General features: G+C 37.1%; 2 protein-coding genes and 1 non-coding gene across 4 annotated transcripts; 1 reads left to right on the top strand and 2 right to left on the bottom strand.

Moving 5' to 3' along the window:
• Positions 1-4749: 4749 nt before the first annotated feature.
• On the bottom strand, positions 4750-4857 carry LOC148550022 (small nucleolar RNA R71). Its single transcript, XR_015897632.1, has one exon. It is a non-coding gene; the product is annotated as a small nucleolar RNA R71 (small nucleolar RNA).
• An 11359-nt stretch (positions 4858-16216) lies between these two features.
• LOC107612113 (uncharacterized) lies at positions 16217-18867 on the top strand. Of its 2 annotated transcripts, none has more exons than XM_016313935.3 (3): positions 16217-16325; positions 16475-16811; positions 18496-18867. In XM_016313935.3, exons 1-3 carry the CDS (start codon positions 16303-16305, stop codon positions 18625-18627), a joined length of 492 nt encoding a protein of 163 aa, XP_016169421.1. In that variant the 5' UTR covers positions 16217-16302; the 3' UTR covers positions 18628-18867. The 2 variants fall into 2 exon arrangements, with proteins under 2 accessions (XP_016169421.1, XP_016169423.1); XM_016313937.3 differs by having other exon boundaries at positions 18441-18865.
• Positions 18868-21531: 2664 nt separating this feature from the next.
• On the bottom strand, positions 21532-25787 carry LOC148550021 (uncharacterized). The gene is made up of 5 exons (XM_088495906.1): positions 23808-25787; positions 22645-23239; positions 22111-22559; positions 21867-21932; positions 21532-21762 (listed from the first exon to the last, which is right to left on the bottom strand). The coding sequence occupies exons 1-5, from the start codon at positions 25785-25787 to the stop codon at positions 21532-21534; spliced, it is 3321 nt and encodes a 1106-aa protein (XP_088352032.1).
• Between the last annotated feature and the right edge of the window lie 283 nt (positions 25788-26070).

Raw genomic sequence — 26070 nt, 5'->3', positions numbered from 1 at the left:
AACCAATGGGCTAGGCCATCAACCAGGTCCACCCAGCACAATATATAAAAGGAGAGGACAGCTCTCCCCCCAAGGTATGTCACATCCTTACCTAATTCTGCCACCACCAGTACGGACTCTGACTTGATCATTGGAGTGTTCTTGCAGGTGGCCACCCCCCCCCCCGCCCGCTCCGTCCGCCCTCCGACGTTGCTAGCACACGCTCCCCCTCGCTCCAAGCCCGCTCGGGACCTTCCTCTCTCTCCTACTCACCACCTACCGATAACCCGAGAACCCCAGGTAACGAACAGTATTATACAAAACATAGTTGTAAATAAAATGCTCCTATAACTGATTTGTTTATATTTATACATGTTATTCTATACATATTTTCAATAAAATAATCAGCCATTAGAATAATAATCAAACTTATAATAGTAGAATAATTAAACTTCTTTTACAACACTGTCCATTTTTTTTTTCATGAATACTAAATATGTATTTCCTAGGGAATGGAATTAGGCTAAGACAGCTTGTCAAGAAACTTGAACATGTCAAGAAACTTTTTATTGTAAGAGACAAAGCTCACCTTATTACTTAGCACTTGTTTACCTAATTTTTTTAATAAATATATGAAAAAATTATTTGTACCTTATTAATTAGTTCTTTTGTCCATTTAAATTTTAAGTCCATTTTAGATTTTTTATTTGCTAATAGCCTCGTTAATGGGCTTTGATGAGCGGATAATTTATACGCTTTTTGACATTGTTTTTAGCATGTTTTTAGTAGGATCTAGTTACTTTTAGGGATGTTTTCCTTAGTTTTTATGTTAAATTCACATTTCTGGACTTTACTATGAGTTTGTGTGTTTTTCTGTGATTTCAGGTATTTTCTGGCTGAAATTGAGGGACTTGAGCAGAAATCAGATTCAGAGGTTGAAAAAGGACTGCTGATGCTGTTGGATTCTGACCTCCCTGCACTCAAAGTGGATTTTCTGGAGCTACAAAACTCGACATGGCGCGCTTCCAATTGCGTTGGAAAGTAGACATCCAGGGCTTTCCAGAAATATATAATAGTCCATACTTTGGCCAATAATTGACGACGTAAACTGGCGTTCAACGCCAGCCTTCTGCCCAAATCTGGCGTCCAGCGCCAGAAAAGGATCCAAAACCAGAGTTGAACGCCCAAACTGGCACAGAAACTGGCGTTCAACTCCACAAATGGCCTCTGCACGTGGAACACTTAAGCTCAGCCCAAACACACACCAAGTGGGCCCCGAAAGTGGATTTATGCATCAATTACTTACTCATGTAAACCCTAGTGACTAGTTTATTATAAATAGGACCTTTTACTAGTCTTTTTGACAATCTTTGGATTACCTTATGATCCTTTGATCACGTTTTAGGGGGCTGGCCATCTCGGCCATGCCTGGACCTTCACTTATGTATTTTTAACGGTAGAGTTTCTACACTCCATAGATTAAGGTGTGGAGCTCTGCTGTTCCTCAAAGATTAATGCAAAGTACTACTGTTTTCTATTCAATTCTTCTTATTTCGCTTCTAAGATATCCATTCGCACCCAAGAACGTAATGAAGGTGATGATTATGTGTGACGCTCATCACCATTCTCCCCTATGAACGCGTGCCTGACAAACACTTCTGTTCTACATGAATTAAGCTAGAATGAGTATCTCTTAGATCTCCTAACCAGAATCTTCGTGGCGTAAGCTAGAATGATGGCGGCATTCAAGAGAATCCGGAAGGTCTAAACCTTGTCTGTGGTATTCTGAGTAGGATTCAATGATTGAATGACTGTGACGAGCTTCAAACTCGCGAGTGCTGGGCGTTAGTGACAGACGCAAAAGGAGGGTGAATCCTATTCCAGCATGATCGGGAACCGACAGATGAATAGCCGTGCCGTGACAGGGTGCGTGAGCATATTATTCACTGAGAGGAGGGGATGTAGCCACTGACAACGGTGATGCCCTTGCATAAAGCCAGCCATGGAAAGGAGTAAGACTGACTGGATGAAGATAGCAGGAAAGCAGAGGTTCAGAGGAACGAAAAGCATCTCCATTCGCTTATCTGAAATTCCTACCAATGAATTACATAAGTATCTCTATCCCTATTTTATTATATAATATTCGAAAACACCATTATCACTTTATATCTGCCTAACTGAGATTTACAAGGTGACCATAGCTTGCTTCATACCAACAATCTCCGTGGGATTCGACCCTTACTCACGTAAGGTATTACTTGGACGACCCAGTGCACTTGCTGGTTAGTGGTACGAGTTGTGAAAAGTGTGATTCACAATTTGTGCACCAAGTTTTTGGCGCCGTTGCCGGGGATTGTTCGAGTTTGGACAACTGACGGTTCATCTTGTTGCTCAGATTAGGTAATTTTCTTTTTGTCTTGTTTTCAAAAAATTTTTCAAAAATCTTTCAAAAATTCTTCCTTTGTTTTCGAAAAAAAAAATTTTAAAAATAAAAATGTTTTCAAAAATATATTTTCCTTTCAGACTTTTTAAGAATGAATTCTAGTGTTTCATGGAGCATGTTGAAGCCTGGCTGGCTGTAAAGCCATGTCTTAATTCTTATACTCAAGAAAAGAGCTTCTTTATCTTTCTTAGCCAATTGGCTGTTGAATGTAAGGAATGTCAGGCGTGTCATGTCTGAGTTACATACTAAAGCTTGGCTGGCTATTAAGCCATGCCTGACCCTTTGATTGGAGCTTTAGAGCATAAGATTCCTGGAATTCATATTAAAAATTTTGGAATCCTTATTTTCTTTTTCAAAATTATTTTTCGAAAAACATAAAATAAAAATCCAAAAAAATTAGAAAATCATAAAAATCAAAAATATTTTTGTGTTTCTTGTTTGAGTCTTGAGTCATATCATAAGTTTGGTGTCACTTGCATATGCATCTTGCATTTTTTCGAAAATATCATGCATTCATAATGTTCTTCATGATCTTCAAGTTGTTCTTGGTAAGTCTTCTTGTTTGATCTTGATGATTTTTTGTTTTGTTTCTTTTCATGTTTATCATATGCATTCTTGAATTCTTAGTGTCTAAGCATTAAAGAATTCTAAGTTTGGTGTCTTGCATGTTTTCTTTGCATTAAAAATTTTTCAAAAATATGTTCTTGATGTTCATCATGACATTCATAGTGTTCTTGGTGTTCATCTTGACATTCATAGCATTCTTGCATGCATTCATTGTTTTGATCTAAAAATTTCATGCATTGCATCATTTTTCTTGTTTTTCTCTCTCATCATAAAAATTCAAAAAAAAAAATATATCTTTCCCTTTTTCTCTCATCAAATTCGAAAATTGAGTTGACTTTTTCAAAAATTTTTAAAAATCAAAGTTGTTCCTTATGAGTCAAATCAAATTTTCAATTTGAAAATCTTATCTTTTTCAAAATCTTTTTCAAAAATCAAATCTTTTTCAAAATTCTTAGTTATTTTCGAAAATTAAAAAAATATTTTTCAAAAATCTTTTTCTTATTTTTATATCAAATTTTCGAAAATAACATAATCAATTAATGTTTTGATTCAAAAATTTGAAGTTTGTTACTTGCTTGTTAAGAAAGATTCAAACTTTAAATTCTAGAATCATATCTTGTGATTTCTTATGAATCAAGTCATTAATTGTGATTTTAAAAATCAAATCTTTTTCAAAACTAATTTCTATCATATCTTTTCAAAAAAAATATCTTCTTATCTTATCTTTTTCAAAATTTGATTTCAAAATATCTTCTCTAACTTCCTAACTTCTTATCTTTTCAAAAATTTGTTTCAACTAACTAACTAACTTTTTGTTTGTTTCTTAACTTTTTCAAAACTACCTAACTAACTCTCTCTCTCTAATTTTCGAAAATATCTTCCCTCTTTTTCAAAAATTTCTTTTTTATTAACTAATTATTTTTATTTTTTATATAAAAAAAAATTTCGAAAAAAATACTAACCTTTTTCAAAAACTATTTTCAAAAATCACTAACTCTTTTTCAAAAATTGTTTTCGAATATTCACTTCCCCCTCTCATCTTCTTCTATTTGTTTATTGATATACTAACATCTTTCCTTCAACTCTCCAAAAATCCGAACCCCCTCTCTCTCTGAGTTCAGATTTTCTTCCCTTCTTTTCTTCTACTAACACAAGGATCCCTATACCGTGGTGTAAAGGATCCATATTATTATTACTATTTTTTCTGTGCCATCTTCTTTGTCATATGAGCAGGAGCAAGGACAAAAACATTCTTGTTAAAGCAGATCCAGAACCTGAAAGGACTCTGAAGAAAAAAATTAAGAGAAGCTAAAATACAACAATCCAGAGATAACCTTTCAGAAATTTTCGAACAGGAAAAGGAGATGGCAGCCGAAAATAATAATAATATAAGGAAGATGCTTGGTGACTTCACTGCACCTAATTCCAATTTACATGGAAGAAGCATCTCCATTCCTGCCATTGGAGCAAACAACTTTGAGCTGAAACCTCAATTAGTTTCTCTGATGCAGCAAAACTGCAAGTTTCATGGACTTCCATCTGAAGATCCTTTTCAGTTCTTAACTGAATTCTTGCAGATATGTGATACTGTTAAGACTAATGGAGTAGATCCTGAAGTCTACAGGCTCATGCTTTTCCCTTTTGCTGTAAGAGACAGAGCTAGATTATGGTTGGATTCTCAACCCAAAGACAGCCTGAACTCTTGGGATAAGCTGGTCACGGCTTTCTTAGCCAAGTACTTTCCTCCTCAAAAGCTGAGCAAGCTTAGAGCTGATGTTCAAACCTTCAGACAGAAAGAAGGTGAATCCCTCTATGAAGCTTGGGAAAGATACAAACAGTTGACTAAAAAGTGTCCTTCTGACATGCTTTCAGAATGGACCATCCTGGATATATTCTATGATGGTTTATCTGAGCTATCAAAGATGTCACTGGACACTTCTGCAGGTGGATCCATTCACCTAAAGAAAACGCCTGCAGAAGCTCAAGAACTCATTAACATGGTTGCTAATAACCAGTTCATGTACACTTCTGAAAGGAATCCTGTGAGTAATGGGACGCCTATGAAGAAGGGAGTTCTTGAGGTTGATACTCTGAATGCCATATTGGCTCAGAATAAAATATTGACTCAGCAAGTCAATATGATCTCTCAGAGTCTGCATGGAATGCAAGCTGCATCCAACAGTACTCAAGAGGCATCTTCTGAAGAAGAAGCCTATGATCCTGAGAACCCTGCAATAGCAAAGGTAAATTACTTAGGTGAACCTTATGGAAACACCTATAACTCAACATGGAGAAATCATCCAAATTTCTCATGGAAGGATCAAAACCCCCAACAAGGCTTTAATAATGGTGGAAGAAACAGGTTTAGCAATAGCAAGCCTTTTCCATCATCAACTCAGCAACAGACAGAGAACTCTGAACAAAATGCTTCTAATTTAGCAAATCTAGTCTCTGATCTATCTAAGGCCACTGTAAGTTTCATGAATGAAACAAGGTCTTCCATTAGAAATCTGGAAGCACAAGTGGGCCAGCTGAGTAAAAGGATCACTGAAATCCCTCCTAGTACTCTCCCAAGCAATACAGAAGAGAACCCAAAAGGAGAGTGCAAGGCCATTGACATAAGTGCCATGGCCGAACCTGTGAGGAAAGGAGAGGACGTGAATCCCAAGGAGGAAGACCTCCTGGGACGTCCAGTGATCAATAAGGAGCTTCCCTCTGGGGAATCAAAGGATTCTGAGGCTCATCTAGAGACTATAGAGATCCCATTGAACCTCCTTATGCCCTTCATGAGCTCTGATGAGTATTCCTCTTCTGAAGAGAATGAGGATGTCACTGAAGAGCAAACTGCCAAGTTTCTTGGTGCAATCATGAAGCTGAATGCCAATTATTTGGCATTGATGCTTGGGAAGTTGAACCTCCCTTGTTCATCAATGAACTAAGTGATCTGGATCAACTGACATTGCCTCAGAAGAGACAGGATCCTGGAAAGTTCATAATACCCTGTACCATAGGCACCATGATCTTTAAGGCTCTGTGTGACCTTGGTTCAGGAATAAACCTCATGCCCCTCTCTGTAATAGAGAAACTGGGAATCTATGGGGTGCAAGCTGCTAAAATCTCACTAGAGATGGCAGACAGCTCAAGAAGACAGGCTTATGGACAAGTAGAAGATGTATTAGTAAAGGTTGAAGGCCTTTACATACCTACTGATTTCATAGTCCTGGATACTGGAAAGGAAGAGGATGAATCCATCATCCTAGGAAGACCTTTCCTGGCCACAGCAAGAGCTGTGATTGATGTTGACAGAGGTGAAATAGTCCTTCAATGGAATGAGAACTCCCTTGTATTCAAAACTCAAGGATCTCCCTCTGCAACCATGGGGAGGAAGCAGGAAAAGCTTCTCTCCAAGCAGAGTCAACCAGAGCCCCCACAGTCAAACTCTAAGTTTGGTGTTGGGAGGCCACAACCAAACTCTAAGTTTGGTGTTGGAGAGTCTCAACAAAGCTCTGCACATCTGTGAGGCTCCATGAGAGCCCACTGTCAAGCTATTGACATTAAAGAAGCGCTTGTTGGGAGGCAACCCAATGTTTATCTAATTCTTATTTTTCATGTTTTCTTAGGTTCATGATCATGTGGAGTCACAAAATAAATAGAAAAATTGAAAACGGAATCAAAAACAGCAGAAGAAAAATCACACCCTGGAGGAGCATCTGTCTGGCGTTCAGCGCCAGAACAGAGCATGGTTCTGGCGCTGAACGCGCAAAATGGGCAGCTTCTGGGCGTTGAACGCCAGAACAGGCATGGTTCTGGCGCTCAACGCCAGAAATGGCACACAGATGGGCGTTGAACGCCCAAAATGGCCACCAACCTGGTGCTGAACGCCCAGAGTTGGATACAAAGGCATTTTTACATGCTTAATGGGTGCAGGGATGTAATTCCTTGAACACCTCAGGATCTGTGGACCCCACAGGATCCACTCAGGATCTGTGAACCCCGCAGGATCCACTCAGGATCTGTGGACCCCACAGGATCCACTCAGGATCTATGGACCCCACAGGATCCCCACCTACCTCCACTCACTTCTTCTCACCACTCTCTTTCACACAACCCCACAAACACTCTTCCCTAAAAACCCCTCACCAATCACCTCAATCTCTCTTCCCCACTAAACCTTCACCACTCACATCCATCTCCTCTTCCCCATAAACCTACCTCATAAACTCCACCTACCTTCAAAATTCAAACCCAATTTCCCACCCAAACCCACCCAAATGGCCGAACCAATACCCCCCTCCCTTCCCTATATAAAGCCCTCCATTCTTCATCAAATTCACACAACACACCCCTCTACACCCTTCTTGGCCGAAACACATCTCCCTCTCCCTCTCCATATTTCTTCTTCTTCTTCTTCTACTCTTTTGTTTATTGCTCGAGGGCGAGCAATATTCTAAGTTTGGTGTGGTAAAAGCATAAGCTTTTTGTTTTTCCATTACCATTGATGGCACCTAAGACCGGAGAATCCTCTAGAAGAGGGAAAGGGAAGATAAAAGCTTCCACATCCGAGTCATGGAAGATGGAAAGGTTCATCTCCAAAGCCCATCAAGACCACTTCTATGATGTTGTGGCCAAGAAAAAGGTGATCCCTGAGGTCCCTTTTAAACTCAAAAGAAATGAGTATCCGGAGATCCGACATGAAATTCAAAGAAGAGGTTGGGAAGTTCTAACAAATCCCATCCAACAAGTCGGCATCCTAATGGTTCAAGAGTTCTATGCCAATGCATGGATCACCAAGAACCATGATCAAAGTAAGAACCCGGATCCAAAGAACTATGTTACAATGGTTCGGGGGAAATACTTAGATTTTAGTCCGGAGAATGTGAGGTTGGCGTTCAACTTGCCATACATGGAAGAGAACGCACGCCCCTACACAAGGAGAGTCAACTTTGATCAAAGGTTGGACCAAGTCCTTATGGACATATGTGTAGAAGGAGCTCAATGGAAGATTGACTCCAAAGGCAAGCCGGTTCAACTAAGAAGATTGGACCTCAAGCCTATAGCTAGAGGATGGTTGGAGTTTATTCAATGCTCAATCATTCCTACTAGCAACCGGTCTGAAGTTACTATAGACCGGGCCATCATGATCCATAGCATCATGATTGGAGAAGAGGTGGAAGTTCATGAGATTATACCTCAAGAACTCTACAAGGTGGCTGACAAGTCCTCCACCATGGCAAGGTTAGCCTTTCCTCACCTCATTTGCCACCTATGCAATTCAGCTGGGATTGACATAGAGGGAGATATCCTCATTAAAGAGGAAAAGCCCATCACTAAGAAAAAGATGGAGCAAGCAAGAGAGCCCAGTCATGGAGCTCAAGAGGCGCAAGAAGCTCATCACCATGAGATTCCGGAAATGCCTCAAATGCACTTTCTTCCACAAAACTATTGGGAGCACATCAACACCTCCCTAGAAGAATTGAGTTCCAATATGGGACAACTAAGGGTGGAACATCAAGAGCACTCCATCATGCTTCATGAAATAAGAGAAGATCAAAAAGCAATGAGGGAGGAGCAACAAAGACAAGGAAGATACATAGAAGAGCTCAAGGACATCATTGGTTCCTCAAGAAGGAAACGCCACCATCATTAAGGTGGATTCATTCCTTGTTCTTGCTTTCTCTGTTTTTCGTTTTCTATGTTATGTGCTTATCTATGTTTGTGCCTTCATTACATGATCATTAGTAGTTAGTAACTTTGTCTTAAAGATATGAATGTCCTATGAATCCATCACCTCTCTTAAATGAAAAATGTTTTAATTCAAAAGAACAAGAAGTACATGAGTTTCGAATTTATCCTCGAACTTAGCTTAATTATATTGATGTGGTGACAATGCTTCTTGTTTTCTGAATGTATGCTTGAACAGTGCATATGTCTTTTGAAGTTGTTGTTTAAGAATGTTAAATATGTTGGCTCTTGAAAGAATGATGACTAGGAGACATGTTATTTGATAATCTGAAAAATCATAAAAATGATTCTTGAAGCAAGAAAAAGCAGCAAAGAACAAAGCTTGCAGAAAAAAAATGAAAAAAAAATTGAAAGAAAAAGAAAAAGCAAGCAGAAAAAGCCAATAACCCTTAAAACCAAAAGGCAAGGGCAAATAAAAAGGATCCCAAGGCTTTGAGCATCAGTGGATAGGAGGGCCTAAAGGAATAAAATCCTGGTCTAAGCGGCTAAACCAAGCTGTCCCTAACCATGTGCTTGTGGCGTGTAGGTGTCAAGTGAAAACTTGAGACTGAGCGGTTAAAGTCAAGGTCCAAAGCAAAAGAAGAGTGTGCTTAAGAACCCTGGACACCTCTAATTAGGGACTTTAGCAAAGCTGAGTCACAATCTGAAAAGGTTCACCCAATTATGTGTCTGTGGCATTTATGTATCCGGTGGTAATACTGGAAAACAAAGTGCTTAGGGCCACGGCCAAGACTCATAAAGAAGCTGTGTTCAAGAATCATCATACTGAACTAGGAGAGTCAATAACACTATTCGAAATCTGAAGTTCCTATAGATGCCAATCATTCTGAACCTCAAGGGATAGAGTAAGATGCCAAAACTATTCAAGAGGCAAAAAGCTATAAGTGCCGCTCATTTGATTGAAGCTCTGTTTCATTGATAGTTTGGAATTTATAGTATATTCTCTTCTTTTTATCTTATTTGATTTTCAGTTGCTTGGGGACAAGCAACAATTTAAGTTTGGTGTTGTGATGAGCGGATAATTTATACGCTTTTTGACATTGTTTTTAGCATGTTTTTAGTAGGATCTAGTTACTTTTAGGGATGTTTTCCTTAGTTTTTATGTTAAATTCACATTTCTGGACTTTACTATGAGTTTGTGTGTTTTTCTGTGATTTCAGGTATTTTCTGGCTGAAATTGAGGGACTTGAGCAGAAATCAGATTCAGAGGTTGAAAAAGGACTGCTGATGCTGTTGGATTCTGACCTCCCTACACTCAAAGTGGATTTTCTGGAGCTACAAAACTCTAAATGGCGCGCTTTTAATTGCGTTGGAAAGTAGACATCCAGGGCTTTCCAGAAATATATAATAGTCCATACTTTGGCCAATAATTGATGACGTAAACTGGCGTTCAACGCCAGCCTTCTGCCCAAATCTGGCGTCCAGCGCCAGAAAAGGATCCAAAACCAGAGTTGAACGCCCAAACTGGCACAGAAACTGGCGTTCAACTCCACAAATGGCCTCTGCACGTGGAACACTTAAGCTCAGCCCAAACACACACCAAGTGGGCCCCGGAAGTGGATTTATGCATCAATTACTTACTCATGTAAACCCTAGTGACTAGTTTATTATAAATAGGACCTTTTACTAGTCTTTTTGACAATCTTTGGATTACCTTATGATCCTTTGATCACGTTTTAGGGGGCTGGCCATCTCGGCCATGCCTGGACCTTCACTTATGTATTTTTAACGGTAGAGTTTCTACACTCCATAGATTAAGGTGTGGAGCTCTGCTGTTCCTCAAAGATTAATGCAAAGTACTACTGTTTTCTATTCAATTCTTCTTATTTCGCTTCTAAGATATCCATTCGCACCCAAGAACGTAATGAAGGTGATGATTATGTGTGACGCTCATCACCATTCTCCCCTATGAACGCGTGCCTGACAAACACTTCTGTTCTACATGAATTAAGCTAGAATGAGTATCTCTTAGATCTCCTAACCAGAATCTTCGTGGCGTAAGCTAGAATGATGGCGGCATTCAAGAGAATCCGGAAGGTCTAAACCTTGTCTGTGGTATTCTGAGTAGGATTCAATGATTGAATGACTGTGACGAGCTTCAAACTCGCGAGTGCTGGGCGTTAGTGACAGACGCAAAAGGAGGGTGAATCCTATTCCAGCATGATCGGGAACCGACAGATGAATAGCCGTGCCGTGACAGGGTGCGTGAGCATATTATTCACTGAGAGGAGGGGATGTAGCCACTGACAACGGTGATGCCCTTGCATAAAGCCAGCCATGGAAAGGAGTAAGACTGACTGGATGAAGATAGCAGGAAAGCAGAGGTTCAGAGGAACGAAAAGCATCTCCATTCGCTTATCTGAAATTCCTACCAATGAATTACATAAGTATCTCTATCCCTATTTTATTATATAATATTCGAAAACACCATTATCACTTTATATCTGCCTAACTGAGATTTACAAGGTGACCATAGCTTGCTTCATACCAACAATCTCCGTGGGATTCGACCCTTACTCACGTAAGGTATTACTTGGACGACCCAGTGCACTTGCTGGTTAGTGGTACGAGTTGTGAAAAGTGTGATTCACAATTTGTGCACCAGGCTTCACGTCAGATTAGGTTAAACTAATTTAAATGAGGAAATATAGGAAATGGAGTATATGTACAATATGTACAATGGGATTTATTAGAAATGTTCGATTCAGTAGAATATTAGATATTGATTATCTCTAGTACTCGGATAGTTATTACAAGAGAACAATGAATTAGATAGCTTTGCATGATTTAACATAGTATTACTACTCAATTAATGCATAAGAAAGCACCATTTCGAAAGAGGTTAAATTTGAATAAACAATAAAAAAATCAATTATAATATAAATTTTGAATTTATATTTTAAAAAACTGACATTATATACTCGATTATGTTTTTGCTTTTTTTTTTTTTTGGAAAAAGAGGATAAGTTACTAAATTTCTTTAATAAATGTAAAGTTAGATTTTTTTTAGTAGCTGAAAATAATTAACAAAAAAAAACATAAAGAACAATTCAATTAGTAAGACAATTTCGTTAAATATTATTCTCAAAATTTTTTTAAGGCAATAAAAGCTTTACTTGATGAGTATGAGTCTTCATCATCGTCTTTGTTATGATGTCCACTACTGTATTTGCATCTATTAAGATTAACTGGAGATTTACATAACATTTTTAAGTCATGATGTCTCGAATTTTCGGCACTAAAGGATCAACAAATCCAGAACTAACCTGAGAATTATTGACAAGAGTAAAGGTCTTTAGACATTCTGTTCTCACAAATAATATCTCTTTACCCCAAGTCTCAAACTAGAAGAAATCCTCTCCAAATAACAAACAACTCTCCTCTTGCAGAATATTATTACTCTCAATTGTTTCCAAACAATCTCTTTGTTAACTTTCATTCCAATCTCTGCTAACACAAGCAAAATCAACATAATTATTAGTGTCAAGATAATTAGCATCACAATTAATCTTAAAGGTACCCACCAAATGGGGGATCTAAGAGCCACTAATGATAGTAGAGATCGACACTCGTTGCAACTCAAAAACATTCCAAAATTTCTTTTCTGAGGCTAAAGCCATACAAGTTACTTTATTCAGAGGCCAAGGCTCGAGGGGATTAAAGATCGCATTATTCCTTGATCGCCAAATCCATCAGAGACCAGAAAAGAATCTAAATGAGCACTCTTTGCTATGAAACAAGAACCAATTCATCAAATCTAGAGGCTGACAGAAAACTTCCAAAGCTTTCCAAACTAGTTGAGCTTTTGGACAATTCTAAATGCAATGTAAAACCTTCAATTAACTCTTTTTTTTTTAATTAAAGGAGCTCAACACACGAGTGGAGCAAGGAACAAAGAAACAAAAAGAAACCAAAATAAAAATAGCCACCTAACAACTTGTCGAGCAAAACAAATCCCCTTGTCATCTTCGCTTGGCACTGCCATCAACAACAAAAGGGGTCCTCCCTCCTTTACTCCTGATAACTAATACGAGACAAGTTAACAGTTTCTTCTACCACTTTGCCTTTATTCTAAAGAGGTAAATACCAAATCGGTACCCGAAAGATTCTGGCGCTGACAAAATGGTACATGACTTTTGTTATTGACAAAATAGTCCCTAAAAAATTTTAAAATTTGACAAGCGTGTCCCCGAGCTCGCTGGAACAAATCTCCAGCAAACACAATGCTGACATGGCCACTGTATTTTGGTAATATGGCAAACCACCCCCCAAACCCTAAGCCCTCCCTCCCAACGCAGACTCCCCCTCCATCTCCCTCTCCATCGCAGCCCTCCCCTACCCAACGTAGCCCCCCTCCCCTCCCACTCCATCCCCATCGCAACCCCCCAACACACTCCTCCCTTCCCTTTCCCTCTCCATCACTGCCTCCTTCCCTCTCCCTCCCATCGCAGATCATATAAAGGCACAGATAGAAGCATGCTCAATAGAACACAATATCATAATTCAAATTACAATCTACCAATACCATTTGTGTTTCTTTCCAAATGTATTATACTATTCCATCAATTACATTAAAAAAGAAGAAAAAAAATTCACCTACAAACTCCCAACATTTCTTACCAAGATGATCATGTAAAGCACTCTTATCAATCCCTTGGTGATGGTAACTCTTGCAAACAGTAAAAAACATTCTGCACCAACAATCCCACCAAATTCACAATGACCAACACACCCACAATAACCGTGAAAAACTGCAGAAACGAGTTCTGTGTATCAATTGCTATAATAAGCAAAACCAAGAAAATCACGAAGACAAAGTTATAGATGAACATCAAAAGCGTGACCCAAAGGTAAGTGATGAACAAACGCTTGAAGATTTTGGGGATTGTAGAGATGGTGGAGGAAAAGGAGACAGCTTTGTTGGTGTAGAGGGAAGCGACGGTAAAGACGGCGGCGGCGGTGGAGAGGAGAGAGAAGGCGAAGAGGAAGAAAAGGTAACAGATTTCTGGGATGTTCAGGAATTGTAGCTCCTCTAGTGCTAGATCCATTATTCCTTCTTCTTCTTCTCAGATTCTCGTTCTGTTCTTCTTCGATCTGAGAGAGAGAATTGAAAGTTTTGGTTTGTAGTTGCGTTGAAAGGATGAAATTTTGAGATATTAGATTGTTGTTCTTTTATATTGCAGAAATGAGATGAGATGAGATGAGATGATATGAGAGGGAGGGAGAGGGAAGGGGGCTGCGATGGGGAGGGAAAAGGGAAGGGAAAGGGGGCTACGATGAGGGAGGGGGAGGGATTAGGGTTTGGAATAATATTTTTAATTACAAATTCCAACTCAAAATAAACTTCTCTTGTCAGCAAAAACCGGTGAACACGTAAGCATCTTACTCGTCGGAGCCATGGTCCGGCAAGCACGAGGACACGCTTGGCAAATTTTTAAAACATTCAAGTACCATTTTGTCAATAACAACAGTCAGGTACCAAAATGTCAGCATTTGAATCTTTCGGGTACTGATTTGGTCATTACCTCTATTCTAAAATATCCTCCGATTTCTTTCGATCCAGGCGTTTCAGACTATCACAAAGAAAGATATATACCATTTGTTGCGCTCCTCCTTTCTACAAGTCGCACCTATCCAGCTTTAAAAATGGTCCTTCAAAGTACCCGGGACGGACCACCACCTGTCAAGAAAAGATAACCAAATGCACCACACCTGCCAAGTAAATTCACATACAAGAAATAAATGATGGACATATTCTACATCCTTATTACATAGTACACACATATTATCCTCATTATTAGCCATCCCAAACCGACACAATCCCTCTTTTGTATTTAGCCTGCCTACTAAGGTAAACCAAACAAGCAGTTCCACTCTTGGAGGAACTAATACTTTTCAGATGGTCTTGGTGAAGGTATAACTTGTTACGTCCTTCGAAAGCATTTTCTCCTGCAACACCAATAAATAAAGTATCTTTTTTCTAGGTGGCTATTTTTATTTTGTTTTAGTAACTGGTATTGTAAGGTTACAGCAAGCTTTCCCATTCAGAAGGCAAGTTATGAGAAATCAAGTATCTTTTTTTCTGACAACTTATGTTTGGCAAAGACGCTAGAGTCGAGTAGAATTTTGGAGATGAGGCTGGCATCCAATTTGGACAAATACTTTGGAATCCTTTCGCTACATAATCATATTAGAAAAGAAGATTTTCAAATTATCTTTGATAAAATGACATTTCGGTTTAGTACTTGAAAAATGTAAAACTTTTCTCTTGCGAGCAGGATCACTTTGGCCCAATCAATTTTAGCAACTATTCATTTTTATTTCATGTAAACTATAAGACTGTCACTGAATGTGTGTGATGAGATCGAATAAGTCTGTATGAATTTTGTGTGGGACAGCAATAAAACTAATAATAAGGTCTATTTGATTATTTGAAAGAAATTATATTTGTCAAAAAAATTTGACGATTTAGAGTTCAAACAAACCAAAATAGTAAACAATGCTAATCTTATAAAATTTAATGCAAAATAAAAATATTTTTTGAGTCAACATAATCAGAAAAAATATAAATGTGGGGAATTAAGGTGGCAAGTGCTCTCTGAAATTAATTAATTTAGTAAGGTATTGACATGGCAAGTTTTTTGATAAATTTGTGTTCAAGTTCTTGAATATATTTGTGTCTTATTTTATTACACTTCAAAATTTAAAAGTCCAGGCTGGATTAGGCATAAACGTATGATTATACGTCGGCAAGTTTTTTTTTTTTTTTTTTCATCTATCAAGGATAGGTTCTTTGTATATACAACACCTGAAAAATTAATCAATTACATCATACCGTCTACACTAGCCCACTTCTTACTGCGTACATCTTAGGCCCAACCATTTTTGTCTTATGAAATATGAATATGCGTAACAAGGAAAACAAAAACAGCAATGACATCACTCTTTCATTTGAACAAATTAACCTATTTCATCAAAATTAATTCATCTTTTGAAATACAATATTAGTTTTTTATGTATAATCTTATCAATATTTTAAATATTCATAGATATAAATAATAATTTACTTTAATAGGTTGTTGTATATAAAAGGCGAGATTCGAATTCGACGCTTGCAACACTATAGTATACACGAACGAAGTATTCGAAAAATCCTTTGTATATCCCTTACAATGTAAGTAGTAGTTCAAGGGTATCAATCATAGATTAATCTAATTAAATGGAAAAGTTTAGGAGCCAGCAATTTTATTGAATTTTGACCAGTATGTAACCAGCAGAGAAAGGTGAATCATTGGATGAAATCTCACATCAATCTCACACTATTAAATCATCATTGATGGCTATTTGATGACTACCAATCACAAAAGTTGCTGGCCTAGCATTGCTCTTAAATAAATGATAAACAGTTAACAGTTGACCCTCCAAGTCAATGAATTGGGTGCATATATAAGCCACTTACGCATTCGCATTCACATTCACATAATAAATTGTTCAATTCCTTCAACCCTTTAGAAATTGAAAACCAAGCTTGAAAACATTTCTTCGTTTTACACAGCATATATATAAATACCATGGTTATCGACGAAGCTTCATTGTAATTACTCACTCTTCTTCACATTATCATCACAATTATTAAAATTGTTAATATAACTAATCATTACCTAAAACTTCTAGTTAATTATCAATCAATCATCTTATGCTTTAATTTAATTTCATGAATTGAATAATTTCTTGCCATGTCAGTTTTGAAACCAGCGAGGATCTGGCCACGTGTCTCGCAACGAGTCCGATAATATCGGAGTCATGGAGGCTGTGCAGCGTGGCCAATGTCACGGCGGCACGGAGTTTCGTGGCAGAAAGTGGCGGCGGCGACGGAGGAGTGGTGTACGTGGCTTCATCGGGGGTTCAGATGGCGGAGGGGACGGAATCTAGCTGGAGAAGGTTGGTGGCGTTAGAGAGCATCGGAGGAGAATCGCTGTTCAGTATGCATCGGAAAAGGGAGGAGGAGGAGGAGGTTGTTATGGTGCACGCCGCCATCTTCGATCTCTTTTCCTCATTCTTCGTCTCTTTCCGCAACCAGGTTAGTTTATTTTCTTCTTGATTTTAATATATTTTTTTTAATTTTTGAGTTAATATTAACTAATTTATTATTTTGTTTTATTGAAAATATTGGTTTGTTCGTCTCTTTCGTGTTTATTATTATTTCTTCGGAGATATTTGGTCTAGTTTTGTGGTGGATGGGTGCAGTTGTTGATGGAACAAGTTTTTTGAGTTATTTGTATGCTGAGTCTTAATTTAATTTTTGGGTTTCAATTGCCTCCTTTTAATTTTTAAATTTTGTAAATACATTTTACATTGGTGTTTAGAATAATTTTTAATATAAAAATATTAATAAATACTGATATGATCAATTAGATGTTATGTTAAAACTCGTAATAAATATAATTTTAATTTTGGTATTTAAATAACAAAAAATAACAATATTCTATTAATATCTATATTTTTAAAATTATTTCAAGAACTAGCTTAACTCATATTTATAAAATTTAAAAATTAATAAAATTAATTAAAATTTTAGAGGTTAAATTAAAATTTAATTATAAATTTAGGTATTTGTAGCAATAAGATAAATTGAGTTTACAAAATGAACGTATACGAAGAACTCAACAAGGATTCATTCTTTTTGTTGATGAATGTGAGGGATTCAGTTGAATTTTTAATAAAAAGAAAATTTCTATTTCTATAAATGATTTAATAGATAATTTTTTTAATGTTTTAAAAAAGTTTATTTTAATTTTTTTAATATTTTTTAAAAATGAACTTTATTTTTTTATTAAAAAAAGTCTTTTTCAAAAAAAAAATTCTTTTAATTTAAGGTGAAAGAAAAATGAAAAAAGAATAATTTGATTTACTTTTTTCAGATATTGCAATAGAAATAATATGAATTCTGTAATATATTCTTAACCCACATTATTATCTCCAAGTTTTCGATAAAAGTGTGTCTTCTTATTTGATGGATTAATGCAACTTTTTGCCAAACTTAGCTAGTGGCAGAGCTAATTATTTGATAGAATAATATGTTGATTGATATTTTAAATTTGATTAATTAATATATGATCCATCCGGGGTTTAAGTGGAAAAGGAAAAAGGTTAAAGCCAAATAATATGAACCGTTACACTTTATCACTTGCTTTCACAAGAATTTCCTGGTGTTGTGGCCTGTGGGTGCATTGTCACTGTGTGAAAAGGTGATGGCAAAAGAATGAAAAGAGAGAGTACCTATTACCTAATACAGGAGCAGGAAAAATACAATATATATATTATTTGTTAGAATATAATTAGAATCAATTAGTATATCTTGAATATTTATTATAGAATATTACGTTTTTATTATTACGATTCTCTTAGTCTCTATAAATATCTTTTTATATTGTATCATTTTAAACAATTTGAATAGACAACTTGAACACACTAAATACACATAAATCCTTTCTTCAGTTTAGTCTTTTTTCATACTTTTTTTCTGTGCCATTTTTTTTCTTTTCTTTTGTCAATGCTGTGATGCTTTTCTGACCTTACCGATTAGCTTATTCACTACTTATTCTCATGGAGAAATCATACATTTTTCGTCACCTTCCGATAGTTTGTCATCTCTTCGCACTTTGTCACTTTTTAACAGTTTTCCGGCAATTCGCCATCTTTTTAGCAGTTTTTCGGCAGTTGGTCACTTTTGCAGTAATTTCGTCTGCGTTCTCTGGTGACAGTTCCGTCTGCGTTCTCTTCCGGCAGTTCTGTCTGCGTTCTCTTCCGATAGTTCTGTCTGCGTTCCCTTCCAGCAGTTTCGTCTGCACTTTCTTCAGACAAGCAGCAGTTCTGTCTGCGCTTCTTTCAGATAAGCGGTAGTTCCATCTGCACTTCCTTCCGGCAGTTCTGTCTGCGCTTCTTTCAGATAAGCGGTAGTTCCATCTGCACTTCCTTCCGGCAGTTCCGTCTGCACCCGCTTTATCAGTTTATGCAGTTTTTTTCCTCTTTATTTCGTTATTTTAAATAAGTTTCAAACTCAAGTTGTCACTTGAGTTTGAAGGGGATGTTAGAATATAATTAGGATCAATTAATATATCTGAATATTTATTATAGAATATTACGTTTTTATTATTACGATTCTCTTAGTTCTTATAAATACCCTTCTATATTGCATCATTCTAAACAACTTGAATAGACAACTTGAACACACTGAATAATACACAAAAGGAAAAGTATAGGTAGACAATGAAAATATTAAACAATGTAAACAATAGATATATCGGATGTTCATTTTACTAGTGTACGGATTGTTATTTTAATATTAAAATTTAGATAATTAATTTAGAGGTGTAGTGTATTTTTATTTAATTGGTGGTTGTTTATGTTGTTCAAAATAATCATTGTTTTCCTAGCATTCTCCTAAAAAAACACTTTTCTCAACTTGATTTCTTGTTTTTAACATTATTAATATTAGTCAATATTTTAAATTAATATTTTATTTTTATATTATTAAGATCTAATATTTAGGATATTAAATTTAAAATTTAGTATAAAAAAATTACCAGCTAAATATTAACAAAAATAGATAAATTTTATTGGTTATATAATATTGTTCATTTGTATTTATTTGCTGAACGAGTAAATTTTATGTAGATGTTTAAATATATACGATGTCATCGATATTATTTATATAGAACTATACACTAATATAAAGGAGATTGCTATTTTTGGTGTTCAATTCTTATTTTTCTTTTTCTTTTTCAACTTTTATCCTTATGCACAATTGCCTAAATGACTAATATTTACTAAGAGGGTAAATGTGTAAATTGAAGTTGGAATGTTAAGTTGTTAACTACCAAATTGAACGGATTTCATCTCTTTCTCTTTATCTGTGCTGTTCGTACTATTTAATTATGTATAAATATATTTTTTAAGCATAGCAAACAAATAAAATGAACAATCAATTTAGAATGAAAAGAATATTATTTAAACGGATAAGTATTGTTTTGGTTCCTAACGTTGAGAGTCAGAATCGAAATCGTTCCTAACGTAATTTTGAATTTAAAACCTTCCTTAATATTTTTTTCATATTAAAATCGTTCTTTTTAATAAAATTTTGAGTAATTACCCAAATTGGTCCCTGAGGTTTTTAAAATCGGACACTTTAGTCCCCCAGCTTTTGAAATACACAAAAAACTCCCCCAAGTTTAACTCCGGCGGACAAATCAGTCCCTGGCAATCTTTCTCCGTCAATGACAAACGGAGAACGCTGACGTAGAGCCCTGGGCCGGCACACGTGGCAGTCAGTGGTCCACGTGTGCAAAAAGACAGATCAGTCCCTGGGCCTAAACTGTGTCGTTTTGTAGTTTGGCTCCATGTACATCCCTCTTCTCAAAACCAAAATACTCAAAACCCACCCTTTCTTCCTCAATTTACAGAGAAAAGACGTAACCCCTCTTCATCCGTTTCATCTTCAACCTCTGTCACCCACATTCAACTGTCAGCATTTGGGGATGGAATCCCCCTTTGCGTGCATCTAGAGCCCTATTGTTTGCACTCTATAATGGCCAATGTTTCAGCGACCGTTAGCGGCGAAAGCTCTGCTGCGTCTAGTCGCCGGCGAGGGAGACTAAGCCAGGATAGCATGGGCGAGAGAGGATTAAGCAAAATCGACTTCGCAAAGGGAAAACACCCGAATTGCTTCTGTGGGTATCACGCGATAATATGCAAGTCGACTACTACGGAGAATCCTGGAAGGTTGTTTTTTGGGTGCCCCATGTACAAGGTAAGAAACCCAAACTATTGCATAACAAGCTTTTTGGATTTGTAGAATGGTTCTGAGCAGAATCAGGAATTGGGTTCATTGCAGGAAAATCAACCATATTGCAAGTTCTTCGCTTGGGTTGACACTGTTTTTGATCTCAGCTTCAAGAAGGCTGCTGTGAAAGAACCTAGTGAATTGCAGGATTTAGTGGGTATTGTTGGTGGGTTCCAAGATAGATTAATAGAGTTGCAAAATAGGGTGTATGCACTAGAGATGTGTCAAAATACAGAGGCAAAAAAAGAATGCAAGAAGAGTTGGTTTAAGGCGGTTTACTTTATTTATGTATTTTGTGCTGCAAGTTGTGCTATTGTGTTTAAGTATATTGTTGGATCTTAGGTTTTTTGAAAATGTTAGTTATTTGGTGATGTAAATTGAAACTTATGAATGAATGAAATTCTTAAAAATTTCATTATTTTGCTGAAAATTTTAGGGAGTCAAACATTTTTGTAGGTTAAAAAATATTTGGAAATTTGTTGAAACTTAGTTGTAAAAGAACCATGATTTCTTAAATATAAAGATAATAAGCATATGTTATTTCAATTAGGACCATGAATGTTGAATCATTCCTGTGCATCAAACAATCATTGAATCTGTTACTGAAACAATAGTTATTATTGTATTTTTGCATTAACATATTATCTATGCACTAAAAATGAATACGTAGCACCAAATGAATAATGGAAAAAAACAACACCACCATTACTTATAACAGCGAATATATTGCTTTAATATCAGTTAGCAACTGCAAAATATAGGATGCAGTTGAACTAAAGTCAGAAATTGGCCATACATTAGCCGAAACATAAGCCAAAAAAACAAAGTTTCATCCACACGAATCTCTTATCAATCCTAAGTTACGAGTATTTTAAGTTTAGGTCCATCAACTTAAAAGCTCATTATCAAAATACAAACGAAACTATTACATCAAAAAAGCATAATCATTTGCCTTCAATCACTTTTGTCTCGGATGCTTGAACCCGGGATTGGGAATAAACTGGAACATCCTTGATGTAGTGCCCTTACTTGCCGCTGTAATTGTTGCTGCCGAGACGCCTTGACTTGGTCTAGGTGGTGGAATAGGAGGTGGAGTGCTAGATTGGACTGGTGCAGGATAATGTGGTCTAACGATAGGCTGCTTGGCCCTTGCACTATGGGGAATTGTCGCTCCAGAATTTGCTGCACCCTGTGATAAAGGAGATAGCATATGCAAAGAGTAGACAATTAAATGTTAGCAAACCTAACAGTGTAGTAACACAATGGGCGATTTATAACTCCAATTTGACTCACCATACTAGACACAAAACCTGGTGCATTAGCTGTAGGCTGAATTGGATTAGGATGATCAACCACATTCTGCAATAATGAAAAAATTAAGCCAAATATAATTCCAAGTCAGTCCTTGTGGAATTTAGAAAAAGACATATAAGTCCCCAATGATTTTAAAAATATCCAACTAAGTCCCTATGGAAGCATGAAAAACCCAATTTAGTCCTCGCGATCAATAATTAGTACATTAATTATGGTGGTTTACCTGCACCTGGGGTGCTGATTGTGAGACATGCATCTCCTCTGCTGCTTGGTTAGTGGTTTTAGCCGTTGACTGAGCATTTGTACTTCTTCTTAACTTGGTTGATCTTCTATTTGGAGCGGCTGGACCTTTGCATGTTTTCTGGTTATGTCCAGTCTCTCCACATTTAGAGCATGTAACCCGAAATGTCTTCTTCACCTTTGAACCGCTTGTCTCATTCTCAGATGGCTCCTTCTTTCTTCTCTTCACTGGTCTTCCAACAGGTCTCTTCAACTTAGGTGGAATTGGATTAATAACTTCAATCTTGTCCCAATACTCTTCTGAGTTCACCGGTTGGATGCAGGGTTGGTATGTGGCCCTTGCTGCCCCAATTTTCAGTAATGGATGTACATAGCCTTCAGGCCTGTCACCCCTCCTAGCAATAGCAGCTAAAGCATGAACGCACGGAATACCTGCAGTTTAACAAGTTTTGAGATTTTGTTACAAACATATACAATTATCAAAATTGTAATATAGTATATTATTGGAGTTTTTTACCAGTCAATTGCCACGCGTTACATGTACACTTGTTCTGGGCCAAGTCTACAGACAGCTTTTTCGTACCTCGCTGGACCTCAAATACTCTCCTCTCGTCATCACCAACCCACATTGGGTGCCAATACTTCACCTCCTTCATGATATCATCTAGTCTTTTCTGCTGCGTAGGAGCCAAGTCAGTACCTCCAAATGTGTCTAACACCTGTTTGTACTTTGTCATTCGTCTCATAATGTAACAGCGAAGCTCCTCACACATTGTGAGAATCGGTTTGGCTCGGTAGTTGACTATCTTTGCATTCCAAACCTCGCAAAGATTGTTGGTTAGATTGTCAGCCTTTGGTCCATGGCTAAAATGGGATTTTGTCCAGCATGCAGGGTCGAACTTCACAAGGTACACCCAGGCCTCTTCATTCACTCTCCGCAATCTCTCCATGCTTGCCTTGAACTCTGAAACAGTTGTGCACTTTGCACATTCCCAAACCATGTTCTTCACTCGCTTGTCCTTGAATCTGTTACTGAAATTCTTCCAAATGTGTCTGACACAGTTCCGGTGATGTGCATGCGGCATCACCTCCTTCAAGGCTGGTAACAAGCCCTACACAAAACAGTGAAATTGTATTCTCTATATCAATTTTTTATTTTAATTGTATATATCAATCTCCCTGCCAATAATTAATAAGATAATTTCACATCTTTCAAATTGAGTCAGCTACCTCAAGACCATTTTGAATCGGGTCAAGAAAGAAAACAAGATGAGATCTTCAAAGGTTATAACATGAACCAAATATATAGCCAAGGTTGAAAAAAACAATTACAGCCCATCTTCACACATATAGTATAACATTATATAATAGCATTATATAATAGCATTAAACTTCACATATATAGTATAACATTATATAATAGCATTATATATAATAGCATTATATAATAGCATTAAACTTCACATATATAGTATAACATTATATCATAGCATTATATGATAGCATTATATAGTAGCATTATATAATAGCATTAATCTGACATGCCACTTTATTACCTTCAGCAGATTATTATCAAACTTCACGAAGCAAGATTCTATATAATAGCATTATATATAATAAGGATTAAAAATGCTGTTTATTAATTTAAATGAGGATTAAAACAAAATTAAGTGAATTGACCTTTTGTTGATCGGATATGAAGTTCCAGCCATGAATGTAATGATCTCCAAGGTCCTCTTGCAGTAAGGTAAGAAACCACTTCCAATTATCTTTTGTCTCACTGTCAACCACCGCATATGCAATCACATAAAAGTGATTATTCGCATCTTGTCCTACGGCTGACAAGAGTTGTCCACCAAAATAACCCTTCAGGAAACACCCGTCAAGCCCAATCAGCTTTCTACAACCGGCTTTAAAGCCTCTCTTGCAAGCGTCTAGACATATGTATAGATTGTTGAATATCGGAGGAGATTCAGGTATTGGTGTCACACCCAACAGTGCAGTGCTACCAGGATTACTCCTCAAAATCTCAAGAAGGTAATGTCTCAGCTTGCTGTATTGTGCTTTCTCATTCCCAATGACACGCTCTCTGGCTTCTTTAAGTGCTCTATAAATCATCTTCCCGTTGATCATCACATTATAGTCAATTTTGATGTGCTCATAGGCTTCATTCAATGTCATGTGTGGTTGAGTCAATAGCCTCTTTTCCAACTTCTTGGCAACCCACTTCTGGTCAGCCATATTACTCCCAAACTCTCTGCCACATGTATGATTAGGGACATAAGTCTTGATCTGGTATGACTTGTGTTGATTATCCCAAGCACAGTAGATAAGCCATGGACAAGGATTTGGAATGATAGCCTGAGTTGTCCCGGATACTACAACGGTAGAGTCATTTGTCTCTTTAGCAGTTTCTTTACTTCCACCATCAACATGTCCCTCCTCCACAGTTGCACGCTCTTCAACATTCCCAGAGTCACCATCAATAGCATCTTCACCATTGTCCTTGTTAGACTCTTCATTTTCTTTAGATGCATCATTGTCTTTCTTGGATTTCCTTGGCTTCTTAATCCTCTCAACCCCGTGTTCACAATCACATCTGACTCTCCTTTGATCATTCTTGATATACCTAATCTTCCTCCCCTCAAATATCACATGGTCCTTTAAAGCATTCTTGAAGGACTCAATTGTTGCAAATTCCATGCCCAACTCAAAGTACACGTCTCCAAAACCTGATGCTTCATTGTATTGTGGAAACTCATACTTCTCTCTTTCATCTTCAGAGTTTTCTGGTGTCACTAAAGTTTCTGACTCATAGTCAAATACAGGGTCAGGCTCAACCTCTTCTTTAGCCTCTTCTTGTTCATCATCACTTGCTCCAGCCATTCTTGGGCCACCACCACTTGACCCAGCATGGTTGTGTCTAGCTGCACTTGGGCCACTAAATTTAGGCCCAATATCATCAGACTGCCTAATATGAGGCCCATCAGTAGTTGGCCCAACATGAGGTTTGTTGTTAGTTTTTGAAACCTTTGTAGTCTTGGAGCCCTTATTAACCTCCTTCTGAGACATCTTCTTCTTCATAGTTTGTTGTTTCCTCCTCGAAGCATTACTTCTACTCTCTGTTTTTTTTCCTCCTCTTTTAGGCTTTTTCTTCAGAACCACACACTCTTCTTCACTGCTTTCATCATCAAAACCTGGGGGAGGTGGTCTATAAGGCTCATCCTCCGTGCTTTCATACCCATCGTCACTAGACTCATTGCTAGACTCATCACCAGCTTCATCTCCAGCTTCATCAACAGGTTCATCAACAGCCTCCTCAACTGGGGTTTCCATGACTCGGTGATCAAAGAAAATGCACATTTCATCAGTTTCCTTGTTCTTTATTAACCCTTCGCGCATTTGATTAATCTCTAAGTCTCCTTTAATAGGATGCAGTCCAAACTCCATATTACCAGCAGCTTGATCATACCAATACATCTCTTTGTAATCTATATATCCTAAACCTTTGAATAGAGTCAGCAGATCAAAAAAACAGATGAGATCAATGTCCATCCTTGGAAACCTCTCTACTTTACCATCCATATATAGTAGTGCTCCATTGTTATCCCTCTCAAAATGACCACCATGGTGGAATACAGGAACCACAAAATCCTCCATCACTGGACATAATGCATAATAATTTATTAAAAACAAGCACCACTGCAAAGTTCAATGAAAATTCCTATTTGCTAGTTTTTTTTTTTTTTCGTTTTATGTCATAATAATAACCAAAACAGAGAGGATGAATAACTATTACAATATTCCATCACAGATTTCTAAACCCTAGGCCAAATCATAAAATACTCATCACTATTACTATAATGGTAGCTAAGAATAATTAACGAGTTTCTAACCTTCTTCAATGCAAGTCTTCAGTGGTCACATCCACTTGTTTGTTGCG

This window comes from Arachis ipaensis, chromosome B8 (assembly GCF_059453495.1).
Source record: "Arachis ipaensis isolate K30076 ecotype BB chromosome B8, ASM5945349v1, whole genome shotgun sequence".
Lineage (NCBI taxonomy): Eukaryota > Viridiplantae > Streptophyta > Magnoliopsida > Fabales > Fabaceae > Arachis > Arachis ipaensis.
Note: the sequence above shows the minus strand (reverse complement) of the source record. Positions and strands in the feature narration are given on the sequence as shown.

Bases quoted from the DNA above. Each gene is read 5' to 3' on its own strand.
- LOC107612113 (XM_016313935.3), top strand. From the start codon at position 16,303: ATGGTTATCGACGAAGCTTCATT. The intron at 16,326-16,474 runs GTAATTACTCAC...TTGCCATGTCAG, and splicing joins GTTATCGACGAAGCTTCATT to TTTTGAAACCAGCGAGGATC. The intron at 16,812-18,495 runs GTTAGTTTATTT...CTCTGGTGACAG, and splicing joins TCGTCTCTTTCCGCAACCAG to TTCCGTCTGCGTTCTCTTCC.
- LOC148550021 (XM_088495906.1), bottom strand. From the start codon at position 25,787: ATGGAGGATTTTGTGGTTCCTGTATTCCACCATGGTGGTCATTTTGAG. The intron at 22,560-22,644 runs GTAAAAAACTCC...GTTAAACTGCAG, and splicing joins TAACGCGTGGCAATTGACTG to GTATTCCGTGCGTTCATGCT. The intron at 21,763-21,866 runs GTGAGTCAAATT...CCTTTATCACAG, and splicing joins CAGGTTTTGTGTCTAGTATG to GGTGCAGCAAATTCTGGAGC.